The 24,723-nt window shown below is 38.2% G+C and overlaps 1 protein-coding gene and 1 pseudogene across 3 annotated transcripts in view; both read right to left on the reverse strand.

Annotated features, from left to right (window-relative positions):
* Positions 1 to 296: 296 nt before the first annotated feature.
* Positions 297 to 24,723, reverse strand: part of LOC120129048 (probable aspartyl aminopeptidase) — a 30,312-nt gene continuing 5,885 nt past the window's right edge. Inside the window, exons 5-10 of one of the 3 annotated variants that reach the window (XM_039146656.1) lie at positions 21,475 to 21,714; positions 13,736 to 13,868; positions 2,068 to 2,249; positions 1,059 to 1,171; positions 622 to 730; positions 300 to 541 (exon numbers count right to left, since the gene is read on the reverse strand). In XM_039146656.1, the coding sequence (XP_039002587.1) occupies positions 625 to 730; positions 1,059 to 1,171; positions 2,068 to 2,249; positions 13,736 to 13,868; positions 21,475 to 21,714 (774 nt within the window). In that variant the 3' untranslated portion in view covers positions 300 to 541; positions 622 to 624. Of the gene's footprint in view, positions 731 to 1,058; positions 1,172 to 2,067; positions 2,250 to 13,735; positions 13,869 to 21,474; positions 21,715 to 24,723 lie in introns of all 3 variants that reach the window. The other 2 variants (XM_039146657.1, XM_039146655.1) reach the window with 2 other exon arrangements.
* LOC120129012 lies at positions 5,735 to 9,694 on the reverse strand (annotated as a pseudogene).

The raw sequence follows: 24,723 nt of genomic DNA on the forward strand, positions 1-24,723 counted from the left end.
ATTTATTTTTAAGTAATTTGATTAAGGTTGAAATTAAGTTTAAATTTGTTATAAATTATGTAAAAAGACATGAGTTGTCACCGGGAAACGAATTTAATTTTAAAATCGAAGCCTGAAATATTTTCAGGTTGGTACAACTACGATGTTGAGCGTTGTTCATGTTATACATCATCAAATCACACTAATACAATGGTTTGCTGATTTGGTATTTCAGTATTGATAACTATGGCAAAGGTTGCAGCCCTGGCTTACTCGCAATCACACTAAATAATAATTCAGAAATGAATCCGTCATATTGGCATATAAACTAAGGAAGGTGGCAAATGCTACAGCTTATAGATGAGCGATAAGGGAAAAGATCAAATTTGAACTTTTTGACTAACAATTTCATCAATCTAAACACAGCCAACTAGGTAAATTAAACCATTTGATTAATAGAACATCCTTCTTCATTTCGTCATTCGTACCAAGCAAAGTTTAAGGCTCCAGAGCTCGCTTCGATCTTTCTAATCGCATCAAAATTTGATTGTCTGGGTAATTTCTAGATTCGAAGAAGGCATAATTTATTTGAACAAGTTGTGAGGTACAAAATATGAATTACTTGAATGATTGAAACTTTACCAGTTAGTCAACAATAAGCTTCCTATCTATGCTGGAGAAACTTTGGTAAAATGCTTTGAAATGTTTGTAAGCAATGTCAATATCTTCCTTCCCACATACTTCTCTTACACTGCAAAAGGGGGTAAAAGAAAAGAGAAGAAAAAAGCAACATCAAAAGAACAGAGCTTGCATTGATTTGCAGTTGCAGAAACTAAAGTGTTCCACGACTCCATTTACCATGTTATAGATGATTCATTAATACTAAATTTAGTTAAGACAAGTTTTATATGTCAAAAACCAGTAGATGAATTTCTGGAATCATGTACGATTATAAATATAGGGCAAATGCAAAAATATATAAAACCTATTTGTTGCAAATTATTGTGCATTGACAAAAGACTTATTTGTGTAGCTAGCTCGACAGAACTAGGTTCGGTAACATAGTACAAACAATATACCTGTGCATAGAAAGCTGAGCAATGCCACAATCAACGGTACGAATACCAACCCCTGAAGCAAGTATGGGACCAATGGTGGATCCACATCCCATATCATTTCTTACCACAAATTCCTACAAGGAAAACATAAAATGCATTTACAACCGTGTCAAAGATAACATGTATACATATGTCTGTGTATAATATAACTAGAAGAATGCGAACAACATGTAGATGTCTAATGTTTTTGAGTTCAGTGAGTGCTGCCTCCAAGAAAAGGTAACTAAATGGATGAGTCATATGCTTAGATGGGAATGACTGGGGAGCCACACTATAATTTCTGCAATGGGATGCCCAAATCATGATGTGTTACAATAATTGTCAAATCTCTAATAACCTAAACAAGGTAGGTCTAAACGTAAACATGATGATCAATAACAACTCATCAAGTAGCCCCTTTTGCCTCGCATTGTATAGTTACTAAAATCCATTTACTAATATGTGACATAACACCACCTCTACTTGAGATCCCCTCCCTCCATCTACTCATTCTTCAAAACAGTAACCAACAGGAAAGAGCACGAGAGGCAGCTTAATGTTTGTTTGTAAGCCATGTGATGCTGTGTTTCCGAACCAATATTCTGACAATTCAATAAGTTCTACAAGTATTACTGAGGTGTGATTTGTTCATAATATGAATGAAAGTAGTACTCAGCAATGTTTAGTTCTCTCTCTCAAATAAAAGCCTTCTTTTCAAAATTAGACAAAATCTCCAATGTATTCAAGCAACACAATGAAGAATTGTTCATCCATGAAATACTTTGAGAGCAATTATACCTTTTTGATTTTATAAAATGCTAATCAGTCCTTTATCCAAACAGATAAAATATGGAAATTGACCCCCATGGTATCTGTAAAAGGCACCTCAAGAAAAATATACATATATCTTTACAAAAATTCTCATATAGAATGCATCAAGTGAACTGATTCAATTCCAAGTCCTTCGACTATATTATGACAATGGGGTTACCTGAGTAGGAAGGTTATGAAGCTTTGCTACTTCTTTGAAGAGAAAAGATGTTACGCCACTGGTAGCATACCGCTGGTTTGCGTTGTGCTTGATCACAAGACCTTTATGCATTTCTGGTCGATGGTGTTCCTCATGCTTATCCATGAAATTTGGATGAACCCCATGGGCCATATCAGCAGATACTGTTTGAGAGACGGGAAAAAAAAGAAAGGATTAAAGAGAACATTGAAACAATAGATGATAAATGCAAATATGTGAAACATGACACCTGAATGCAAACACAACCAGAAATTTGACAGTTTATGTTCTGCCAAGCAACAGTCCTACATCAATCCGTTACGTGTATTAAGATTGCATATTTTCCATATTAACATATGTTACTTAATCTCATCTTACATGCGAGTCTTCTACATATTTCAACACAAGCATGGTTTTTGGTATTCTTCTTAGAATACTAGGTAGGATTATGCACACAACAATATTTGATCTAATAGTAGCTGAACTCAGAGATTAGAAAATAGAAAGCCGCGAGAATCAAAATGGTAAGGCAATCAAGAAAACAACACCCTTGAATGAGTGGTCCCTAATTCAACCAGTTTAATGGGGTTCAAACAGGATGCAGAAATATTACATTTTAATATATTTTGTTATTAAAATATAAATTAAACATCGATGAAAGTTGAAACAGAATAAATGATTTGACCATTAATTAATAAGTAAAAATGTTCGGATCTCCTCTTGGAAGAGAAATATTGGAAGGAAGACTAAAATATCAAATTGAATGGCCTGAAACTACATCATTTCAGTCTAAACTGGTTGAATGCAACTTTCAATGATTCTTAACTAGTTTGTTTACAAGCGCATTTCAGACTGGACAAGAAACAAATCTCCCCTTCAACAAGTCAGGATTATCCAACTTAACTAGTTTGATCAGCTGCCTGTTCCAGTTTCAAAAACAGTCTATAAGCTGCGACAAGGTGTTTTTGGATTAAACAGTAACTGCCATGTTAACAGGATTGATCCTCCTTGATAAGCTCCAGTTTCACTCGAGCTCATTAATCTTTCCTATTTTGCATGTTCAACATGAAAATATACTTTTTTTTATAGGAATAGGAGGTCTCATTAAAAACCTCCCTCTTAGTGGACCTTACCCCTAAGGTAAGACCCAAGTAGCGGAAGGAGGAAAAGAGTACCTCAATTTATTAATGATAGCCAAGTTACATAAGACTTAAAAACACTTTTACATACAATATAAGACCTCACACACTCCTCTAGCTTCTTAACTCAGAAACAAACACCAACTGAAACAGACAAAATCATCACTCGATCCCCTCTTTTGCTAGCTTGTCAGCTTCGCAATTACAAGACCTTGGAATCCACCTAACAATAAAATTTCTAAAAGAAACAATAGATACAATTTCATTAACAAAATTTGAAAGGAAAACAGGAACCAAAGCTTGGTCTTTGATCCAATCCACTACAAGCTTGCAATCACTTTCAATAATGAGTCTGCCCTTCAACAGCCATTCTGAAGAAACAAAGATATCAATACCTCTTTTTATAGCTTTCAGTTCTGCTAAATAGGGATGAGAAGGACCAACATTTTCTGAAAAAGAGATCAGTGTAACCCGATTCCAATCCCTGAGAAGACTCCCTATTCCAGCAACTCTCCCAACTCTACTAAAAGCCCCATCCACATTCAACTTAAAAAAATATATTGGAGGAGGAATCCACCAGCACACAGGTCTGAGTAGTTCCTTAGAAACATATATATTATCTGCCAAGGAAGGATCACCAATTAGAGAATCCACCTTAATAGAGGAAAGAGAATATTTTTCTAGTAACCATCTTGCTAGCCTTAACCGAACAGTGAAAAATAGTGAAAGTCTATCCAAATTGCCATTATCAAAGATAATTTCATTTCTAATTCTCCAAATTGACCATAACACTACACCAGAATAAACTTCCAGATAACCGAAGCAGGCCTCAAATCAGACCAAGAACTAAGTAAGGATGAAGGGTCAAGTGGAAAAGCAAGACTAATACCCCAATAACAAATCAGTTTATTCCACAGCTCCCACGAAACTTGACAGAACAAAAAAAGATGTTGGACTGATTCATCACATAGGTTGCATAAAGGGCAGAGAGTATTCTCCCCAATAGGAACCCCCTTTTTCATCAATTCCATTCTAACAACTTTTTGATGAGATAGCTGCCAAAGGAAAGTCTCCACTCTAGGAGGGACTAACCCCAGCCAAACACAGTTTCTCCACTGATATGTATCCTCATAAACAGACTCTAGAGATTTCCTGCACTCTTTGACAGAAAACAGCCCCTCCCCCAAGCCATCCCACAACAAACAATCCTCCAAAGACTCAATCAGTTTAATGTCTTTAAGGCTGTTCAATAACTCAACCAACTGCAACACTTCCCAATCACATAGATTCCTCCTCGTTTTAATATTCCACTCCCATCCATTCAAGTCAAAACTTCCAAAATCAGCCACATTGCCACCTTTGTTAGTAGAAAGTGCAAAAATCCTAGGAAAAAGTATTTTTAATGGACAATCCCCAAGCCAAGTATCCTTCCAAAAAGAGACATATTTTCCATTCCTTATTTGAATTTTTGCATGAGATCTAAGGCAACCTCAAATGAAGTCATTCTTTGAGAAGTTATTGACAATTCCCCTCCAAATCCACGAGTCTTTTTGAGAGAGGGCCTTAGTGATATTCAAGGAATGACAACTCACATTATGTTTACTACAAAAGAATTTCTTCCATATCGAATCTTTCTCATTTGCAAACTTCCATACCCACTTCCCCAACAACGCTCGATTGGTAAGATTCAAATCAACAACTCCTAAGCCTCCACCACTCAACGACTTACAAATCTTTTTCCAACTAACCCAATGCATTCTCTTCTTCTCGCCCCCTCCACCCCATAGAAAATTCGACATCAAAGAATTTAACTGTTGAGATATAGTAGATGGCATCTTGAAAATAGATAGGTAAAAAATGGGTAAAGATGAAAGTACCGACTTAATAAGCACCAATCTACCAGCCATGGATAAAGATGAAGCTTTCCACCCCGCCAATTTTCTACTAAAATTCTCTATGACCGGCTCCCACAACTTCTCTGAATTCTTTTTTGCCCCCAATGGAAGGCCTAAATAAACTGTCTGGAAAGAGCCAATTGAACAGCCAATATCCCTCGCCCATTCTTCAAGTAAGTCATTCTCCATATTAATGCCATAAAGTTTACTTTTGGCTAAATTGAGATGGAGCCCCGTCATTAGGCTAAAAATCCTCAAAACTCTTCTAACATTCTTGATCTGAGTAATAGAGACTCGACAAAATATAATTAGATCGTCCGCAAACTGAAGGTGTGATAAATTAAAGGAATTTTGATCATTGCCGAACGAAAACCCTTGAAACAGTCCCAAATCCACTGCTTTTGTCAACATCTTGTGAAGTAATTCCCCAACAACATTGAACATAATAGGAGAGAGGCTACATCCTTGCCTTAATCCTTTTTCAATAAGAAATTCTTCTATAGGGGACCCATTGAGTAGGACCGATATAGAAGATGTGGAAATACACTGTGTGATCCAAGAACACCACCTATCACCAAAACCCATCTCTTTCAATAACCTTATAACAATCTGCCATTACACTATGTCATAGGCTCTGCTGAAGTCTACTTTAAAGACAACCCCTTTAAGCCCTTGTTTCCTCCAACTATCAATTCCTTCATTTGCCACACAAGCACATTCCAACAATTGTCTCCCCGGAATAAATGCAAACTGGTTAGGACTAATAATATCTTTGACACAAGAAATAAGTCTCTTTGAAAGCACTTTTGATAGAATATCTTATAAAAACCCATGGTAAAACCATCCGGACCGGGAGCTTTAGCACTATCAGAAGAAGAAATTGCATTCCATACTTCTTGCTCTGTAAATTCCTCCTCCATATAAACCCTTTGAGCTGCTGATATTTTCATAAAATCAAACTCTAGGCCCTCAACCTCTAAAGCTGCTTTAATGTTGTAGGCAGTCCTGAAAAACTCATAAACACTGTTTTTTATCCTAACTGGATCCGAAATTACCACCCCTTCAATTTTCAGAGAATGAATAGTATTGACACTATTTTGTTATGGACTGGATTTAGTAGAGAAGAAATATCGAAGAAGAAATAGGTTTTAGAAGAAGAAATAAGAGAGATTTCAGGAAGAAGTTTTGATTCATTCATTTAATGCCTTTTGCCCTACCTAGAACATTGCTTATATATTTACATTGTACCAACCATTTACAGCTGGCAATACAACTATCTCTAATAGTTAGATTCCTTGTTGGTACTGTTGGGTGCTGTTGCCGTGACTTCCTTCACTGCTGGCAGCACTCCTCCCCTTAATTAAATTCCCTAACCTCCCTTTAATTGAAATCCCTAACCCTATTTTCAATTTCCCTAATTCTCCTCCGTCTTCTCCGATTTCTATCTCTCTCATGATCATGACAATACCCCCTCCTTGAAAGGATCCTTGTCCCCAAGGATCAAAACCTAACAATTGTGCCTTAAGCACAATATAGTTTACCCCAATGACGTTTTCCAACCTTAAGTTCATCCATTGCAGCAACAATTGAGTGATAACCTGATTGTGCTTCTTGAGGTTAAATACACCATCATCTAAAAAACTCAAGTTGCCAAACACCTTCCACCAAAAACTATAGATAGCAGTACCATAGACCCTTACTGCCAGCCTTAATCCTTTTCGAAGAGCAAGTGAGGTTTGATGGTAAGACCGAAACTTCAGGTAAATTCTGTCCTTTGTCTTAATACCTCTGTCTGAAAAATTTTCAGATTCAAAAGTTGTTTTAGTAACTGATTCCTGCTGCTTTCTTTGTTTACTTCCCATGTATTCATGACATTCTCCTTCCCTCGAAATGACCCTTGTACACTTGATGCATGAACAAGCATCATTTTCCCGATTGCATCATCGATGCAATACAAGTGAGGAACCAGATTGCCACTTGCATCATTTACTCGCATTCTCTCATCAACAGGAATGAAACCCCTTTGTTTTACTACATTAAGATTCTTCAACCCGAGACCATTAGTAAATGGAGCCCTTCCGGTTGCCATTAAGGCTGCATCTATCTCCAATGTGTCTTTGGGTTCCATATTCTTGGCATCAATAAGCTCAATAGTCACTAGTTTCCCATCCTTTGCAGGGGTGATCTTCGTTGCAAACACTCCTGTATGATAATCAATTTTCCTAGGGTTGATCAGCACCCTTTGGGCCAGCTTACCAATCTCAGGATCAAATCCAGGCATAAGCTGATCTAAAGCTTCAATAAATGTGACCTCATTGCCAAGTGCAGTGTATACGTCACTGAATTCAAGACCAATATAACCACTTCCTACAATCGCAATCCAATCAGGAACAGACTCCAATTTCAGGGCATGGTCACTAGTAATAACAGTCTTCCCATCGACCTCATTGCCCTTGGGAACAAAAGGAACGGAGCCAGTGGCAATGGTAATATCCTTTGTAGTTATTATGTTATTAGGAAAACCAACCTTCCCCTATTTCACCTTTTGAGGACCCACAATAGTACCGACACCAATCAATATGTCTACTCCTAGTGCCTTCATTGAATTAATCAAACTGCTTCGAATTTTCGAAGCAAGGTTATTTGCATGGTCTTCAACTCCCTGTCTGTCATATTCAGTAGCAGAAACCTGCAAACCCAAAGCCTTCATGTGATGCTCACTCTGAAGTTCACGCATCTTACCATTCACAGCCATGAGAGCTTTTGAAGGAACACAACCTCTGTTCACACACTTTCCCCCCACCACATCTCCTTCGATAATAGCAGTTTCAAACCCTTCTCAACGGCATGCAACGCAACTCCATGGCCACCGACGCCAGTGCCAATGATAATCAAATCATAATCAAAAGATTTCGGAGGAGTTCCGTTGTTTTCTGCTAAAGCAGAGATTCTCTTGGAATGTCCACGACTCGTGAACCGAACTCGGCTAGAACACGAGTGAGTCAAACCGGATAATCCGAAGGCTTCCTTTATGAGTCCACATAAACGGAGATTGATTGGCTTGGAGATAGGTAAAGCAGGAGAATGATAATCGAAGGCGAAATTTGATCTAGGAACTGTGGTAGCTTGAGAGCAAACGGAATGCGATTTCAATATTTTCGGATGTTTGGCAGTGAGGAGACGTTGGCAGTAGTATGCATCTGGTGCCCTTTTCTCAACTTCAACAACTTTGATTGCCTTCTGATTTTTCTCAGCAAGAACCTGTCTTGTTGGTTTGCTTGGATTTATTACAACCAAGGCCCTAACGGTGCTGCCCTTGGACCTAGAAGTTACAAGCTTTTTCTTAAGCTCAGAGACTTCCAAACCCCATCTTGTGGCTTCATCAAGATAGTATGGAATCTCCACAGCAACAAAACCACTGCCCTTTCCAATTATCTTCTCGACCTCTACTCGCACATCTTTAAGATTGATTCCCATTAGCAATAATCTAAACTTGTAAGGGTCATTCTCTTCTACAAGTTTATCCCTCCCAATTTTGACAGGATTGAACTTACACCTTTCTGCACCTTCACTCACTTGGCTAGCATTTCCAGCAGGCTTCAATTTGGCTAAACCTGCCATGTTTGTATCAGGGCGGATACCATCGTCCTCTGAAATTATGATTGCCTTCTCTTCTCCAGTTTTAAGATTCACAATCTTTATGGCTACAAGAATAATTTCTTCTTTGAATTTACCAGATGATGTTGCAGCAGCTGCCCACCGATGTGATTCAACAGAGGCCTGGTCTTGCTCTTGCCTTGTGATACCATAGCGTTGTGCAACGTTTTTAGAAGTAATGCCCATAGGAAGAAGACAATCCTGGGCTTGGGCAAAGCTATCTGTCTTTGGGTTAACTTCCTCAAACCCAGAAACTAAACCATCCGTTATCATGCTCTCCAATCCAACACCAATGCCGATATCATAAAATCCTGCTTTTATGGAAGCAGCAACATCGGCAACTGCTTGTAGGCCCGATGAACATTGTCCGTTGACAGTTCTAATAGGCACTGTATCGGGGAACCCAACATAGAATGTTGCCATCCTACACTGTATTGCTCTGAGTGTAGCACGAGCCAACACTGAACCGACAACAATATCCCCCACTTCACTTGGGTTCACCTTTGTTCTATCAATCAAAGCCTTCAAAACAGGGGCTAGCAAATCATCTGCAGGTGTATCCTTAAAGCCTCCACGCTTTGACTTGCAAATTGGAGTGCGGCATGCAGCCACAATCACAATATAATCCCCAAAAGCAGTGTTGTTCCCAGCCGAACAAATTGATGGCTTTGATGTTGGCAATTTATCAAACACTTGAGAATCATCATGTTTTTGCTCACACTTTTTACCAGTCAGAATATGTAATATGTGCTCCACATCTCTCTGCTGCGACGCCATTTTTGATTCCAACATACTCAATCGACTGTCCTGCTTCTGCCACCATTTAGGAGGGGTTGATTTAGCCGTTGTATGCTTTATCATCTTCGTGAGATCGTCAAGCTGCCTCTGAATCGAAGAAAGATTAATAGAGGCTGCCATGCCTTGATTTTTTTTGCTTCAAGCTGCCAGGAATTGATGGCTTTGATTACCAATTGTTATAGGCTGGATTTAGTAGAGAAGAAATATCGAAGAAGAAATAGGTTTTAGAAGAAGAAATAAGAGAGATTACAGGAAGAAGTTTTCATTCATTCATTTCATGCGTTTTGCCCTACCTAGATCATTGCTTATATATTTACATTATACCAACCATTTACAGCTGGCAATACAACTGTCTCTAACAGTTAGATTCCTTGCTGGTGCTGTTGGGTGCTGTTGGCGTGACTTCCTTCACTGCTGGTAGCACCCCTCCCCTTAATTAAATTTCCTAACCTCCCTTTAATTGAAATCCCTAACCCTATTTTCAATTTCCCTAATTCTCCTCCGTTTTCTCCGATTTCTATCTCTCGTGATCATGACATATTTCTTTTCATAGCACTAAGGTGAAAAAACCTCGTATTTTTGTCTCCGTTTATGATCCATCTATTTCTTGAATTCTGCCACCAAATACTTTCCTCGATCCTTAACAATCTCCACAGCTCATTTTTGAATTCAATCAACTGATCCCATTCCCCTGTAGACAACATTCCACCTTGTGACTTTAAATCCAAGTCGTTTATTTTCACTTCAAGCAGTGAAATGGAGTCTGCCAGCCCTAAATGACTACTTCCACGCCAATTTCTGATCATCTTCTTCGCATTTTGTAACAGCCTGAAAATCCCCCCTCTATTCCTCTTCTTCTTCTCATCAACCACACAACCTTCAACCAAATCATCAAACCCTTTCACCTCTAACAGAAAATTAAAGAAACTAAAGGGTTTGGGGCCCCAATTGTGACTAACATCCTCCAACAAGACCGGATTATGATCTGAAATTGATTTTGGTAACAGGCATTGTGAAATCCTAGGAAAGCTATTCAAAAATCTGCCACAAATTAGAAATCGATCTAGTCTAACCCATGTTGACAACTCTCTGTTACTGCACCAGGTGAAAGTTCCTCCTGACATAGGCAGATCCATAAGGTTAGCTTGTTGTACAAATGATCTAAGAGTTTCAATAGCATGCCAATTTTGTGATCTCCCTTGCTTTTCTTCCGGAACAAGATACACATTAAAATCACCCCCAATACAAACTGACAAATTCAACAAATTAACAAAACTCAACAGCTCCCCAAAGAATTCCTCCTTTTCAGCTTCAATAACAGGTCCATAGATATTAAGGAAGACAAACTCCTTTTGGCCATTCAAAAAAATTCCCCACTAATGTGATAAACCTACTATGAACATGCTGGTTAGTGACATTGAAAATGTTTTCATTCCACATACTAATCAATCCACCTTTAGACCCCTGTGCAGGAGAAACCATCACTCCCTTCAGCAAATTTCCTGATGCACGACACTGATCAAGTTTAGATTCTTGAATAAAAATCATAGCAGGTTTGAACTTCTTAACTTGCCTTGCAACTGCTAAAGATTTTTCCCTCCTCCCTAAACCTCTAATGTTCCAAGTAAGGATACTAAACTTCTACATATACTGACTTCAAACCCAAACACCAAAAAATATACCCTGCAAACCAGCATATCACCCTTCCCTTCCTACCACCAAACCATTTTCAAGACTCACAATTTTATCAATAAAAGCCTTCTTCCCTTCCTTGAAAGAAATACCTAACAACTGACACACTTCCCATGTGACCATTGCTTCCTCTAACAGCTTCGAGAAATGAGAAGAAGCAGTAGAAATATTAACCATTTCCAAAGCTTCACTGATTAGAGCTCTTCTCTTCCTTCTTTCATTAAATCGTGTCCCTGAAGCAATATTAGAAGCTGCAGCCAAACTCTTTGAATGATTACTACAAATTAATGGGACATTAGGTGTCTTCTGAACATCTATTGAACAATTGATATCCTTTTCCTGTCCAACTCCCCTATATTCTGAAGAACTCTGCTGAAAATATCTGCTTTTATTTGCCTTCTGTCCTTGATTCGGATTAACCTCTGAACAAAATAATTATGTTTCGTTATTTGCACCTAACTAAATTCGTCTATTTCTTGACCTTCTATAGACTCTAGCATATCGACCTCTTTCTCTCCTACCCCCGAGTGCACTTCTAATTGACACACATGCATAAGCTGAATGTCCCATTTTCCAACTTTTAGAGCTCTTCATAGATCCTTCATTAATTTCCTCCTGCCCGAAACTTCCTTCTTCTATCTTACCACGATCAGTAAATTCACCACCCTGGCCTTCCTCATTATCCTCTTCTATAATATTACAACTATCATCTTCCATTAATTCATAAAGAGACTGGAACTTGTTTTGCTTATCCAACCCATCCCACTTAATTTTAACAGCAGGCCCAGCAGGAATTATTTTATAGACTGGTGAAGATGATTCCCTATTAGAATCCGATTGGGCTGAATGTAACTGATCCATTTCCTTTCGCAGCCCAAGCCCCGCACAATCTCTATAGGAATTAGATTCAAATTCAAATTCAAAAGGGTCTGACAACCCATTAATTATAGATTTCGTGTGGGACTTATGTTTCAGAGAATGTTCCCCACCACTTTCTAACCTCCCACTTTCTTGTCCCTGCTGTAGCCACGTGTCCACCTTTGACCATACTTCCTCTGCTGACTTCTCCCACTTGTCTTCTTCCTTCTCTGAGCTAACTCCTTCATCCTCCTTCGAATAATCATCACTGCTCCCATCAACATAATACTTCTGCAACTCATCTCCGTTTCCAGCTTGGAATTTGTAACACTTCGGTCCCATATTGATTTTGACTTTAAAAGATCTTCCATATGACCCTACATAAGTATATTCGGGTATATCAAAAGGACTTGCAACCCTTAACAGTAATCTCACTGAAGAAAGATCATCTCTATTCTTTGTCTCCTCTATGATACTCACGAGCTCTCCCCACGTTCTTGCAAGTTTCTCCAGAAAAGGTACAGACCAGCTAAGAAATGGTAACCCCACCAACTCTACCAAGCAGTACGCCAATGGAACTCCTGCTTCGTTCAACAATGGAGATAACCATTTAAACCAAAGGAACAACTTCTCTCTAATGTTCGACCAAGCCTTTAAGAAATCTTCATTAGAACTGAATATAACGATATAAGCATTCCTAACGTATCCCCAACTTACTATTTTGACCTCATAACCCTCCTTCGCCAGAGCCTTTTTCACCATATCAGACTGAAGAGGATATTTTAAGACCCCTGTTAAAGAATTCTTCACCCAACTTGAATCTTCAGAAGGAATGTGCATTTCCCATACGTTCCTTAACCCATTTGCTTTCAATTTTTCTCCTCCCTTAATTCCCGCCCTATCATGCTCCGCTCTTTCCTCCACATTCGCCACCTCCTTATACGTTCTACCATCCCTCAGGCTACTCGGCTTTTCCATAACCTCCTTCTGCCTACCTTCCTCCCCTCTCACTTGCTTATTACCTTCCACCTGGAACTTTTTGGCATCAGTTGCTCTTCTCATTTCCTTCTTATACTTTGCAACCCCCACTAAGACTCTCTTCCCATCTATCAACGTTCCATTGACATTCTGAATCGCTCTTCTACAACCTTCCTCCATCGCATATTGCACAAAGGCGAATGTTGATGACTTATAATTTGGTTTCACTATAAAACTTGGAATAAAAACCCTTAAAACACGACCATAAATATTGAAAATCTCTCTTAACTCTCTTCTAGTAACTCTCTTACTAAGATTGTCTACGAAAACAGTCCATTCCTTATCGGAAGATGAACGACCTGTCACAAGCTCTCTATTTCTCTCTCTGCCTTTCTCACTCATCTTTTACATACCATGCAAATATACTCCTTTTCCCTGTTTTGCATATTTGACATGCAAAGGTTAAGACTTTTCTCTCATCCTTCTAAAAATAGAATAAAAAGACCTTTCTCTTTTCCCTTTTAAGACGATGAATAAATATTCTCTAAAGAAATAAAAGCGTTAACTCAATTCTGAACAAAAGCAATACAAAGAGTTCAATTGTGCAATTAAAAGCTTCCAGTAGATGCATACCAAGAAAAGACTGGCGAATTGCACGGTCAAAGGCACTCTCACCGGCATAACTATTGGCTAACGAACCAACAATGCGTCTCATGGCCTGAAACATAGTTGGTGCCCCTGCTCCTTGATATGAGTCTGAACCTACCTGTCGAACACAAGTAAGAATTCTATGATTGTATAATTATAGGAGAAAGATGAGAATAAAAAGACTCAATATTTACAGAAAGAATACTACATAAACATGCCTAATAAAGAACAAAAACATCTTAATATAGCAAATCACTTTAAAAAAAACACTTTGATTCTTTTTTTTTATAGAAAGTGGAAGTCTCGTTAAAAACCCTCTTCTTGATTAAAGGAACACCGATCGGTTTTCCTTAATTAGTGGAAGGAGGAAAAGAGTGCCTCAAATTTTATTAATAACAGGAAGATTACATAATGTTTAAACCAGACAATCCCCTTACAAAAACAACCCGCAACACACCTTGACACATCTGACAAAAAGGAGAAACCTCAAAACCCAACCAGCCAAAAAAAAAACTACCCAATACCAGCCTTAGCTAATGTATCTGCTTCAATATTAGCAGTTCTGTCTACCCATTTAATAGCACCCTGCAAAACCTTTATCATATCAGCAACTTCTTTGGCTAATCCCCGAAAACCTGTAGGATAATTCTCCAAGTTCTTAATCCAATCCACAACAGACTTGCTGTCAGATTCAACAATCCACTGAGACTTAAAACACTGAAGAATAGAGACAAAGATAGTTAGACCCCTTTTGATGGCTATAAGTTCTAGCAAAATAGGAGAACCTGGACCAGCTTTTTCCTTGAAAGAACCCTTGACATCGCCAAACTCATCTCTTAATAGACCACCTACACCACTCTTACGCCAATCCTTGCAAACTACTGCATCCACATTCAACTTTAAATATCCCTTAGGAGGGGGGATCAAGGAGATTACTTTTTGGACCGAATGTGTAGTAGAATAGCAAGAATCTGCAATGGTTGGATCATTAATAATAGATTCTTTAGAGATAGGAACATCTTTGAATTTAGCTAAGAACCATGAAGCTAGCCTAATTTTAGCCATGAAGAATAACTCAATCTGATCTAAAGACCTTCCTTCAAACACCAATTCGTTTCTGAATTTCCAAATAGTCCAAAGCACAACTCCCGGAATTAAGGACCAAACAGAAGTAGGCACAATATCATACCAAGCAATTAAAAATCCATGAACATTAGCATGAAGAACCGAACTAAATTTCCAAAGCTTAAGAAACTTATTCCAGAGGGACCATGCAATCGTGCAGGAGAAAAAAAGATGAGTGACAGACTCAAACTCTTTTCTGCACATAGGACAAGAAATATCAACAATCCCCGAAACTCCTCGTTTCTATAATTCCAACTTAACCGCCAATTTTTGGTGCGCTAATTGCCACATAAAAGTCTCTATTTTTGGGGGGACCAGCCCCCTCCAAATACAAGTTTTCCAGAAAGTATCTTCTGCCGGTCCAAGAAAACAGGTCTTCAAACAAGAGTTGAGAGAAAAAATACCTTCCCCATTCCCTTTCCAAATCAAACCATCTTTGGACTCTTGGAGAAGACTAAAATTATGAATGATGGTCTGAAAATTTGAGAACTGTTCCAGCTCCCAATTACACAGGTTTCTTCTCAATTGCACATACCAAATCCACCCTGAAGATTTGAACTAACCGAACTCATTTAACTTCCCAAACTGATTCAGAGAAAGGGCAAAGATTCTCGGAAAAACAATCTTCAAAGGATGATCTAAAGCCCAAATATCGAACCAAAATTTATGCTAGACCCATTACCCACTTTCATTTGAAACATGCTTCGAACCTTCTCGCCAACTGATCATCCTTATAATGATTATTAACCACCGATTTCCACAACCAAGAAGCATTATTTGGTACTTTGCTGTTGAAAAAAATCAGATCAGTGTTCAAATTGTATTTGGAGCAAATCATCTTCTTCCAAACTGAATCCCTACCATTAGCAAACTTCCAAAACCATTTTTCTAATAAAGCCCTATTCATAAGATTAATGTTAAACACACCCAACCCACCATTGCCTTTTGGTTCACACACTGTAAACCAATTTACCCAATGTATTTTCTTAAAATCTGCAGTACCTCCCCATAAAAAATTAGCCATGATGGAATTTAACTTCGAATTCACTGGTGTTGGAATTTTAAGCAAAGGCAGATAGTAAGTAGGTAAAGAGCACAATACCGATTTCAACATTACCAATCTCCCTGCCAAAGAGAGTGTTCTTGCCTTCCAACCGGACAACTTGTTATAGAATTTCTGAACGACCAGATCCCACAAAGCAGCAGAATTTCTGCTTGCTCCAAGTGGCAAACCTAAATAATCAGACGGAAGAGTGCCCATAGCACACCCAAGATCACCAGCCCATTCCTTGATCTCTTCCTCTTCAATATTGATGCTAAATAACTTGCTTTTGCTGATTAAGTTGTAGACCGGACATCACTTCAAAAACTCTAAGAACTCTCTTGATATTCATAATTTGCGTCTTGGAAGCACTGCAGAAAATAATTAGGTCATCTGCAAATTGAAGATGTGATAACAAAAAAGAACCGTCGTCTTTACCAATAACCAAACCACTGAACATCCCCAAAGAGACAGCCTTGTGTAACATAAGATTAAGAAGCTCTGCTATTAAATTAAACAATGGGGAAAGGGAGAAGCCCTGTCTAAGTCCTCTAGACATAGGAAATTCCTTTATAGGCACACCATTAACCAAAACAAATACCGAGGCTGTAGACACACATCTTCTAACCCAACTGCACCATTTTTCTCCAAAACCCATTTTATCCATAACCTTAAAAAGAATATCCCAGTCCACCGTATCATAAGCCTTCCTAAAATCTATCTTAAAAACGCAGCCCTTCAAACCTTTCTTTCTCCAAAAATCTATTCCTTCATTAGCTATAATGGAGCAGTCCAAGATTTGCCGTCCGGGAATAAAGGCAAACTGCGAAACACTAATAACATCATCCATACAACTCCTCAACCTTCTCAAAAGACATTTCGAAAGGATCTTATACATTCCACTTAATAAACTAATAGGCCTGAAATCATCTAAACCACCAATATTAGAACCCTTTGGGATGAGGGTTATGAAAGTGTGATTAATACCATGCTCCCAATTTTTCTCCAAATAGAATTTATGAAAAAATTCCAGAATATCGTATTTCAAAATGGACCAAAACCTTTTAAAGAAACCCATATTCAGCCCATCCGGTCCTGGCGCTTTGTTGCTGTCACATGAATTCAAAGCCTCCCGCACTTCTTCTTTTGTATACCTCTTCTCTAAAGTGTAGCTTTGCTCTAAAGAGATTCTTGTAAAATTCAGGTTCATCTCTTCCACTTCCAGAGTAGTCTTAGAATTATAAGCTTCATAAAAATGATCCCGGACCCTCGCTTTGATAAGAAGTGGATCATAAATAATCTCATCTTGAACCTTAATAGCATTCAAAGAATTCAAACATTTCCTAATTGAGGCACAAGTGTGAAAAAATTTTGTATTTCGATCGCCATCTTTTATCCAATTCACTCTAGAGTTTTGAATCCAAATTTGCTCTTCAATCCTATATAATCGCCATAATTCTGATCTCAAAGAACACAATTCTGCTGTTGTATCTGGACCCTTCATAATCTGCTGATCTTGACAATCCTTCTCCATTTGATGAATCTTTGCTTCTAGATCAGAAATGGCAGCACCAGGAAACTGATTTCTTGTTCCAGACCAGTTTTTAATAGCTGATTTGGAGCTCCTTAAGATACTCAAAATACAAGCTTTTCTCTAACCTTTCTTGCATTCTTCAATGGCAGCTTCCACCTTCTCATTAAACCCAGTCTTATACATTAAATAATTGAACAATCTGAAAGGTTTCTTACCCCAATTATCATCCCCTCTGTAATAAAATTGCATTATGGTCAAAAATTAATCTCAGAAGTAGAAGTTGGGTAATATTCGAAAATGCAGAAGAGAAATTAATACTCAACAGAAACCTATCCAATCTAACAAAAGTAGGATCTTCCCAGTTGTTGCTCCAAGTAAAATTACCCCCAATTAATGGAATATCGATTAAACCCGATTGATGAACAAACTGGCTGAAAATCTCCATTGAATTTCTGTTTTGAGCTTTCCCATCCTTCTCCCCTTCTGTTAAATAAGCATTAAAGTCCCCTCCAACACAAAACGGACTGGTAATACCATTTAAACACAAGCCAAGCTCCTCAAAGAAACTTGCTTTCTATTCCTCCACCGAGGGGCCATATACGTTAATAAACCCACATTTAAATTGATTCAACTTAAATTTTCCAAAAATAGCAATAAATCTCCTATGAATCTGCTGGTCTTCTATCTCAAAAACAGTTTCATCCCAACAAACTAGTAAACCCCCTAATGAACCTTCTGTTGGTGAATCAACAAACCCTTGAAGATAATTAAGACCACTTCTTCTCAAGAAAGACCTTGGACAGACCTCCACTTTTGTTTCTTGCAAAAAAAGGAAAGGATGGTTTCTTCTCATAAACCAATTTTTGAACAGCTCGCTGCTTCTCTTTCTTCCCCAAGCCCCTGACATTCCAAGACACAATAGCTAACTTTTGACTCATAGAAAAAGACTAAACACAACTTCCAAGCCCACCTTGAATGAACCCCTTCGAAACTCTCTCTAGACTCATGACTTTTTCTAAGAAAGCTTCTTTTCATTCTTTGAAAGAAACCCCCAAGAGCTTACTAACTTCCCATGTAGCTAAAGCTTCTTCCAGAAAAGCAGAAAAAGCCGGAGAATAGGCTGTATCTACGCTCACAATATCTAGGGCTTCCCTAGTCAAAATTCTTTTTGCTCTTCTAATCAACAAACCATGATTCAAACTAGGGCAATCTCCTTCTGAAAATCTTCCTTCAACGACACTCTCCACAAATTCGTTTGAAGAGGCTCCATCAAAAGTAGAATCCAATTCCTCATTGGTATTCAAAGCTGCATTAGGACAACTTTGCATAACATTAAATTTTTCTTGTTGTATGGATCCCCTTTCTGCATTTCTGAAGTCCCTCCTATAAATTCTGTCAAAGAAACTAATGGACTTAACATCCCCTGAGCACACACTTCCTGAATTACGAGAAGAAATAAATAACTCCCTTCGAATGCTGAAGTTATTGGACCGAATAAGAGATGCTGAGGCCGAAGAAGACCCAATCTCCTCATTGAGATTCAACTGCAAATTATGCAAGTCCTCTTTGCATCCTACCTGGTTCCTCGGGCAGTATAAAGAGTTCCTACCAGAATCAACTGCAGCTTCATTATCTGTCTCTGTTGTTCCTTCAACTGGAAATACCTTCTGCTGCTGCTCTTCAACAACCTCCTTACAAATCGAAAGATTAAAAAAAAATTCATTTGGCCGTGAAATAAAGCTGCCACTTAAGTTATTATCCCCATCCCCAACCCATTTTAAAAAATAAGCCGGCCCTACAGGAATAATATCCTTCAAAGGCTGTGGAAAGGCCCAATTCTCATCCGATAGAGCATGAGATTCTGAATCAACAAATCCCTCAACCCCAACCCCATGTGCTCCCCACTTTGGTTAGTGATATCAACCACTAGACCTGTCTACCCACACTTAGGAAGTTCTTTATTTGACTTACTCAAGGAACCATGTCCCCCACTATCTATTTTCCCACCACTAACTAGTCCCTTATTCAACCGAGATAATGCAATCTGCCCAGATTCTTCTGACGATTCCCGATTTCCAAGGACTGCCAGAGAATAGCGTCGGCCTTCTTCCTCCCCAGGAAAAACACCAACATTGTCCCACACCACCGGAGAAAATTTGAAGAAAGGTTTTAAAGATTCAAGTGACGAACCAATTTTAATACTCACTTTGAAATATCTGCAATACGATCCAATAGAAATAACATCAGGAACATCAAAGGGACTAGCTACTCTAATAAGAATTTTGGCCAACGAGAGGTCTTCCTTGTTCTTAGTAGACTCATGAATTTCTACTAATGACCCCCAACTTCCAGCTAATCTTTCGAAAAAGGATTCATTCCAGCAGAAGAACGGAACTCCAAATAGCTCGACCTGGCAGAACGCTAAAGGGACACCAGTTTCATTCAGAAGAGGAGCCAATCTATCAAACCAGAAACCTAAACCAGTTCTCTTCAACGTCCATGCTTCCAACATCTCTTCACTAGATTTAAAAATGACAACACAGGAATTCCAGACATGACCCCAACTTTCGATATGAATATCATAACCTTCATTAAGAAGAGATTTCTGAACTAACTCCAAGTCAAAAGAATATTTAATGATCCCCGTCAATGATCTTTTGACCCAGCTGGAGCTCTTAGACGGAATGTACGTCTCCAACAGATTTTTCTTTGTTTTCTCCCTGTGCATTCCTGCGGAAGAAAATTCCTTTTGACCCAGAGCAGGATCACTCAATCTATTTGTCAACACTGCTTCTCTATAAGTTATGTCATCCCTTAAACTCCTGCTGGCAGCATCAACCTCTATAGACTTTGAAGATCCAGCTGAATGGTGGTTAGTAACCAACTTCCTTGGACTGATCTTCTCCATCAATCTTGGTCGGACCTCATTGTATCTCGCAACTCCAACATAAATCTTCCTCCCATCTATGACTACACCATTAAATCTATCTATCACCCTTTTCAAAACATCTTCACTACCAAACTGCACAAAAGCAAAAGTGGAAAATCTATATTTTGAGTTTTTAGTTTCTTTAGGAATGTAAACCCTCTCCACAGGTCCCAGAGACAGAAAAATATCCCTTAACGCACGACGAGACACTCTTCTACTAAGATTATCCCAAAAGCTTTCCATACTTCATCGGAAACTACCTTGCCTTTCAACTTTTCTCTCTCTACTTCGCTTTCTCTCATCTCTCTCTCCCCTAGAGGGTCAAAACACTTTGATTCTTAAAGGTTTGAAACTTGAAAGCAATGAAAACTTTTATATGCTTCTACCAGATAAAATTAGCTTTTAAAGTATTTGACTAGAAATTCTCTGAGGTAAGAATTTCTTTCATACAAATCTTGTATGTGGCATATTTCTGTGCTGAATCCAACTCTAGATTGTATGCACGTGCTAACAGATAACAGAAAAATTTTGAATGTCCAGAAGCATGTACAGCATAACTTCCTTGACAGACAGCAAACCAACTCACAAGTCATGTTTGTCTCAATAATTGTTAAAATTTGATTTTGTGTAGATGAATTAAGTTTTAAATTACGTATTCACTTTGAGAATGAGTACTTTTGTACCAGGATCTAATTTTTTAGTTGTATTCAAGCTTCTTAAGAAATTATCTCAGCAAAAGATTTGTTACATTAAACATCTCCCGATGTAGCAATTTTTAGCAAGGGAAACTCAGATTACATAAAGCATGCTAAGTAGTACACATTGCCCGAGGAAAGCACATGCAAACAGAAAATCAGTAACAGGTTGCAAGCATGTTTGCAATAATAATTCTGCAACATTTGTGATTATGCCTCTACATTTTTAGTTTGATTCAACACCCACTTCATTTTGAGAATAGATGGGTTCATACAATCTCAAGCCACGTTATCACATCATGTTCAAAATTACTACTTCAAAGCCATCTAATAATTCAAATAGGCTCAAGCTCCTTTGATAAGCATACAGAAATTTATACAACTCTGGCAAAAGTTTACCTCCTCATTATCAAATAAAGCAACCATCCGAATAGCATGCTCACTTGATAAATCACCAGGAGATCCACATGAATCAACCAGAGCTCTCAGTGCACAATAACTCGAAGCAAGATTATCCAACCTTCCCGAGAATATAAATTCCTTGTTTGCGCCTCCAAGACAACTAGGTTGGGTATCACAAATATTCAACTCAATATTGGCAATGTCATCAACATCACAGCCAAGCTCATCTGACAAAATCTGCAAGCAAATGTAAGAAAAATATTTAACACAAATTTTCTATCAACACCATGAATTACATAGACCAGGTTGGTGGATACCTACTTTACACAAATAACAGAATTAATGATTACATCTTGCACAATTATAACAAAATAATAGGAGGTTAGGAATAAAAAGTTTTGAAACATATTAAAAATAGGTAGCAATGGATCTTGCAAGGAAGCAACTGCAAAAAGGACAGACTACCATTTGTGAAGTCTACTCATGCAATATTCTTTTTTTTCTTTTCCTTTTAAAGGTAACAAATTACATAAAAAGGACATCTTATAGAAAGGTTCATCCATAATAACAGAAAACAGAAATTATCCAAATTTGATAATTGATACCAGAGAAGAATCATATAAGGCTTTTCCGGATACTTCCCAATTCCCATGAAGTCACTCCTGGTCGTATATATGTCCTTGCACTTTAGCCAGACACTTCTCTATTGCAATTAAACAAAGTTTTCTTCCTTCCTTTATTCTAAAATGAAATTTCTTAAGGATTGACATTGTTAGCCTTAAATAGATCATTATTTTTAAATGAAAAAGGAAACCTCAAGTGAGTTCTCCAAACTAAATGTCCTTGATACTTTTTGTGCATTTTAATTAGATAACTCACTTTGTTTCTACCTTAGCTTAGGAAGGTAGGTAGTTAAACCCATACCTTCAAAATGAAAGGTAATGGTGCAAAGGGCTATTTAGCCTTCAAAAGATGGTTTTAAAACTTGAAGAAACTAGACCCTTTAACAAGGGGAGCCAAGGGAAAGAACTTCTACAAATCATTCTGTTTGCTTTCTCTACTTTTATCTAATTTCAAATTCATTAGCGCCTTAAATTTTCATGCATATTTCTTTTTCTTTTTCTTTTTGATAAGAATGGGAGGCCTCGTCAAAAACCCCCTTCATAACCGTAAAAAAACCTTAGTTAACTTGACAGCCATTGGAACGAGGAAAAGAGTGCCTCATAATTTTATTACTGTCAAATAAATCATTACATTATAACCAACACATAACAGAGAGAACCAACAAAACAAAATAACCTATAGAAATCAAAAAATAAAAGATCACCCAATTCCTATCTTAGCTAATTCATCCGCTTTACAATTCACAGTCCTACTGACATGTTTAACAAGAACAATCTTATCCTCTACCAATTCACTAATATCCTTGACTAGCGAACTGAAAATCGTAGGAGAAGAGCTCGGATACTTTATCCATTCCACAGCTTTACTACTGTCACTCTCCACCAATAGTCTGCCACTCGAACTCCACCTAGACTTGAAAAAGAATAATATTCCAGCTTGGATAGCCTTTAACTCTGCCAGAATTGGAGGGCCTCCCCCAACACTCTCAGAGAAAGTGCCCAACACAGCCCCTTCATCATCCCTCATAATACCACCAATTCCCCCTTTACACCAAGACTTCTCCACGGCTCCATCAACATTAACCTTGAAAAAACCTTTAGGAGGAGGTTTCCAAGAAAGCGAAGAATCAACGGATTTAACCTTATACACACAGGAATCAGCAATAAATGGATTTCCCACAAGGCAATCGAACATAATATGGACATTCGGAAATTTCACAACAAACCAAGAAACCAGTCTATATCTCGTTAAGAAATGCAACATAGCAGTGTCTATCTTCCTTCCGTAAAAAATAATCTCATTCCTTAACTTCCATACAGACCAAATAACAACTCTTGGAATAAAGGCCCATATTTTTGAACGAGGGACCAACTCTCTCCATCTTGCTTGTAGAACAGAAGAACTTTCTGGAACAGCAAAAGCCACATTCCAACTCAATAAAAATAAGACCATAACTTCCACACTATCGGGCAAAGGATAAATAAGTGTGAAACGGTTTCAGCATCCAAACCACACAAGGGACATAGATTATCGATAACCCCATTAACTCCTCGTTTCAACAACTCAACTTTAACCCCTACCTTCATCTTCATAACCTGCCATAAAAAGACTTCCACACGAGGAGGAGCACCCCCAAGCCAAACAATATTATTCCAATCTAAATCCACCTTCTCTCGCTCATTCATCAGTCTTAAGCAAGATTTGACCGAAAATACCCCGTCCCTGTTCCCTTTCCACACAGAGATGTCATTCAATGAATCGTCAACAACAACACTACATAAAATGGTGTTCAAATCGATCCAAAGCTGTAACTCCCAATCCGCAAGATTTTGCCTAACTTGAATGTCCCAAGTCCACCCTGATTGACTATGTTTTCTGAATTCCGAGATCGTTCCCCATTTGTTTACTGCAAGAGCGTACAACCTTGGAAATCTGTCTTTAAAAGACACTCTCCCCTCCCACACATCATGCCAGAACATAATAGCCTCCCCACTCCTCGCCTTATAGCTCAAATGATTTTTGAATATATCCCCAAACTCATCCTTAGCCAAACAATTATTAATAACTCCTTTCCAAACCCATGAAGCTTTCGAAAAGCCCATTCTCTCAAAAGACAAATCCCTCGTGTCAACACCATTCTTACAACATATGACCCTTTTCCACCATGCACTCGATTCAGTTAAAAAACGCCAAATCCATTTACTCAATAGAGCTCTGTTCATGAGATTCAAATCAATAATCCCTAACCCTCTTAACTTCGTAGGCTTACATACAGATTGCCATTTCACTCAATGAATTCTTCTTTTCCCATTCGAATCACCCTATAAAAAGTTCGCCATTATTGAGTTCAACCTCGATAGGACACTAGAAGGCAACCTGAAAACAGACAAGTAATAAATTGGTAGGGAACATAAAACCGATTTTATTAACACCACTCTCCCTGCAATTGAAAGAGAAGCCGCTTTCCATCCCGACAACTTCTTATGAAACTTCTGAATGACTAGCTCCCACAACGACACTGAACTTTTCTTCGCTCCAAGCGGCAACCCTAGATAATCTGATGGAAAAACACCAACGGAGCATCCGACCAACTCAGCCCACTCTTTTAATTCCAACTCTTCC

Source organism: Hibiscus syriacus, unplaced genomic scaffold (genome assembly GCF_006381635.1).
Source record: "Hibiscus syriacus cultivar Baekdansim isolate YM2019G1 unplaced genomic scaffold, ASM638163v2 tig00110482_pilon, whole genome shotgun sequence".
NCBI lineage: Eukaryota > Viridiplantae > Streptophyta > Magnoliopsida > Malvales > Malvaceae > Hibiscus > Hibiscus syriacus.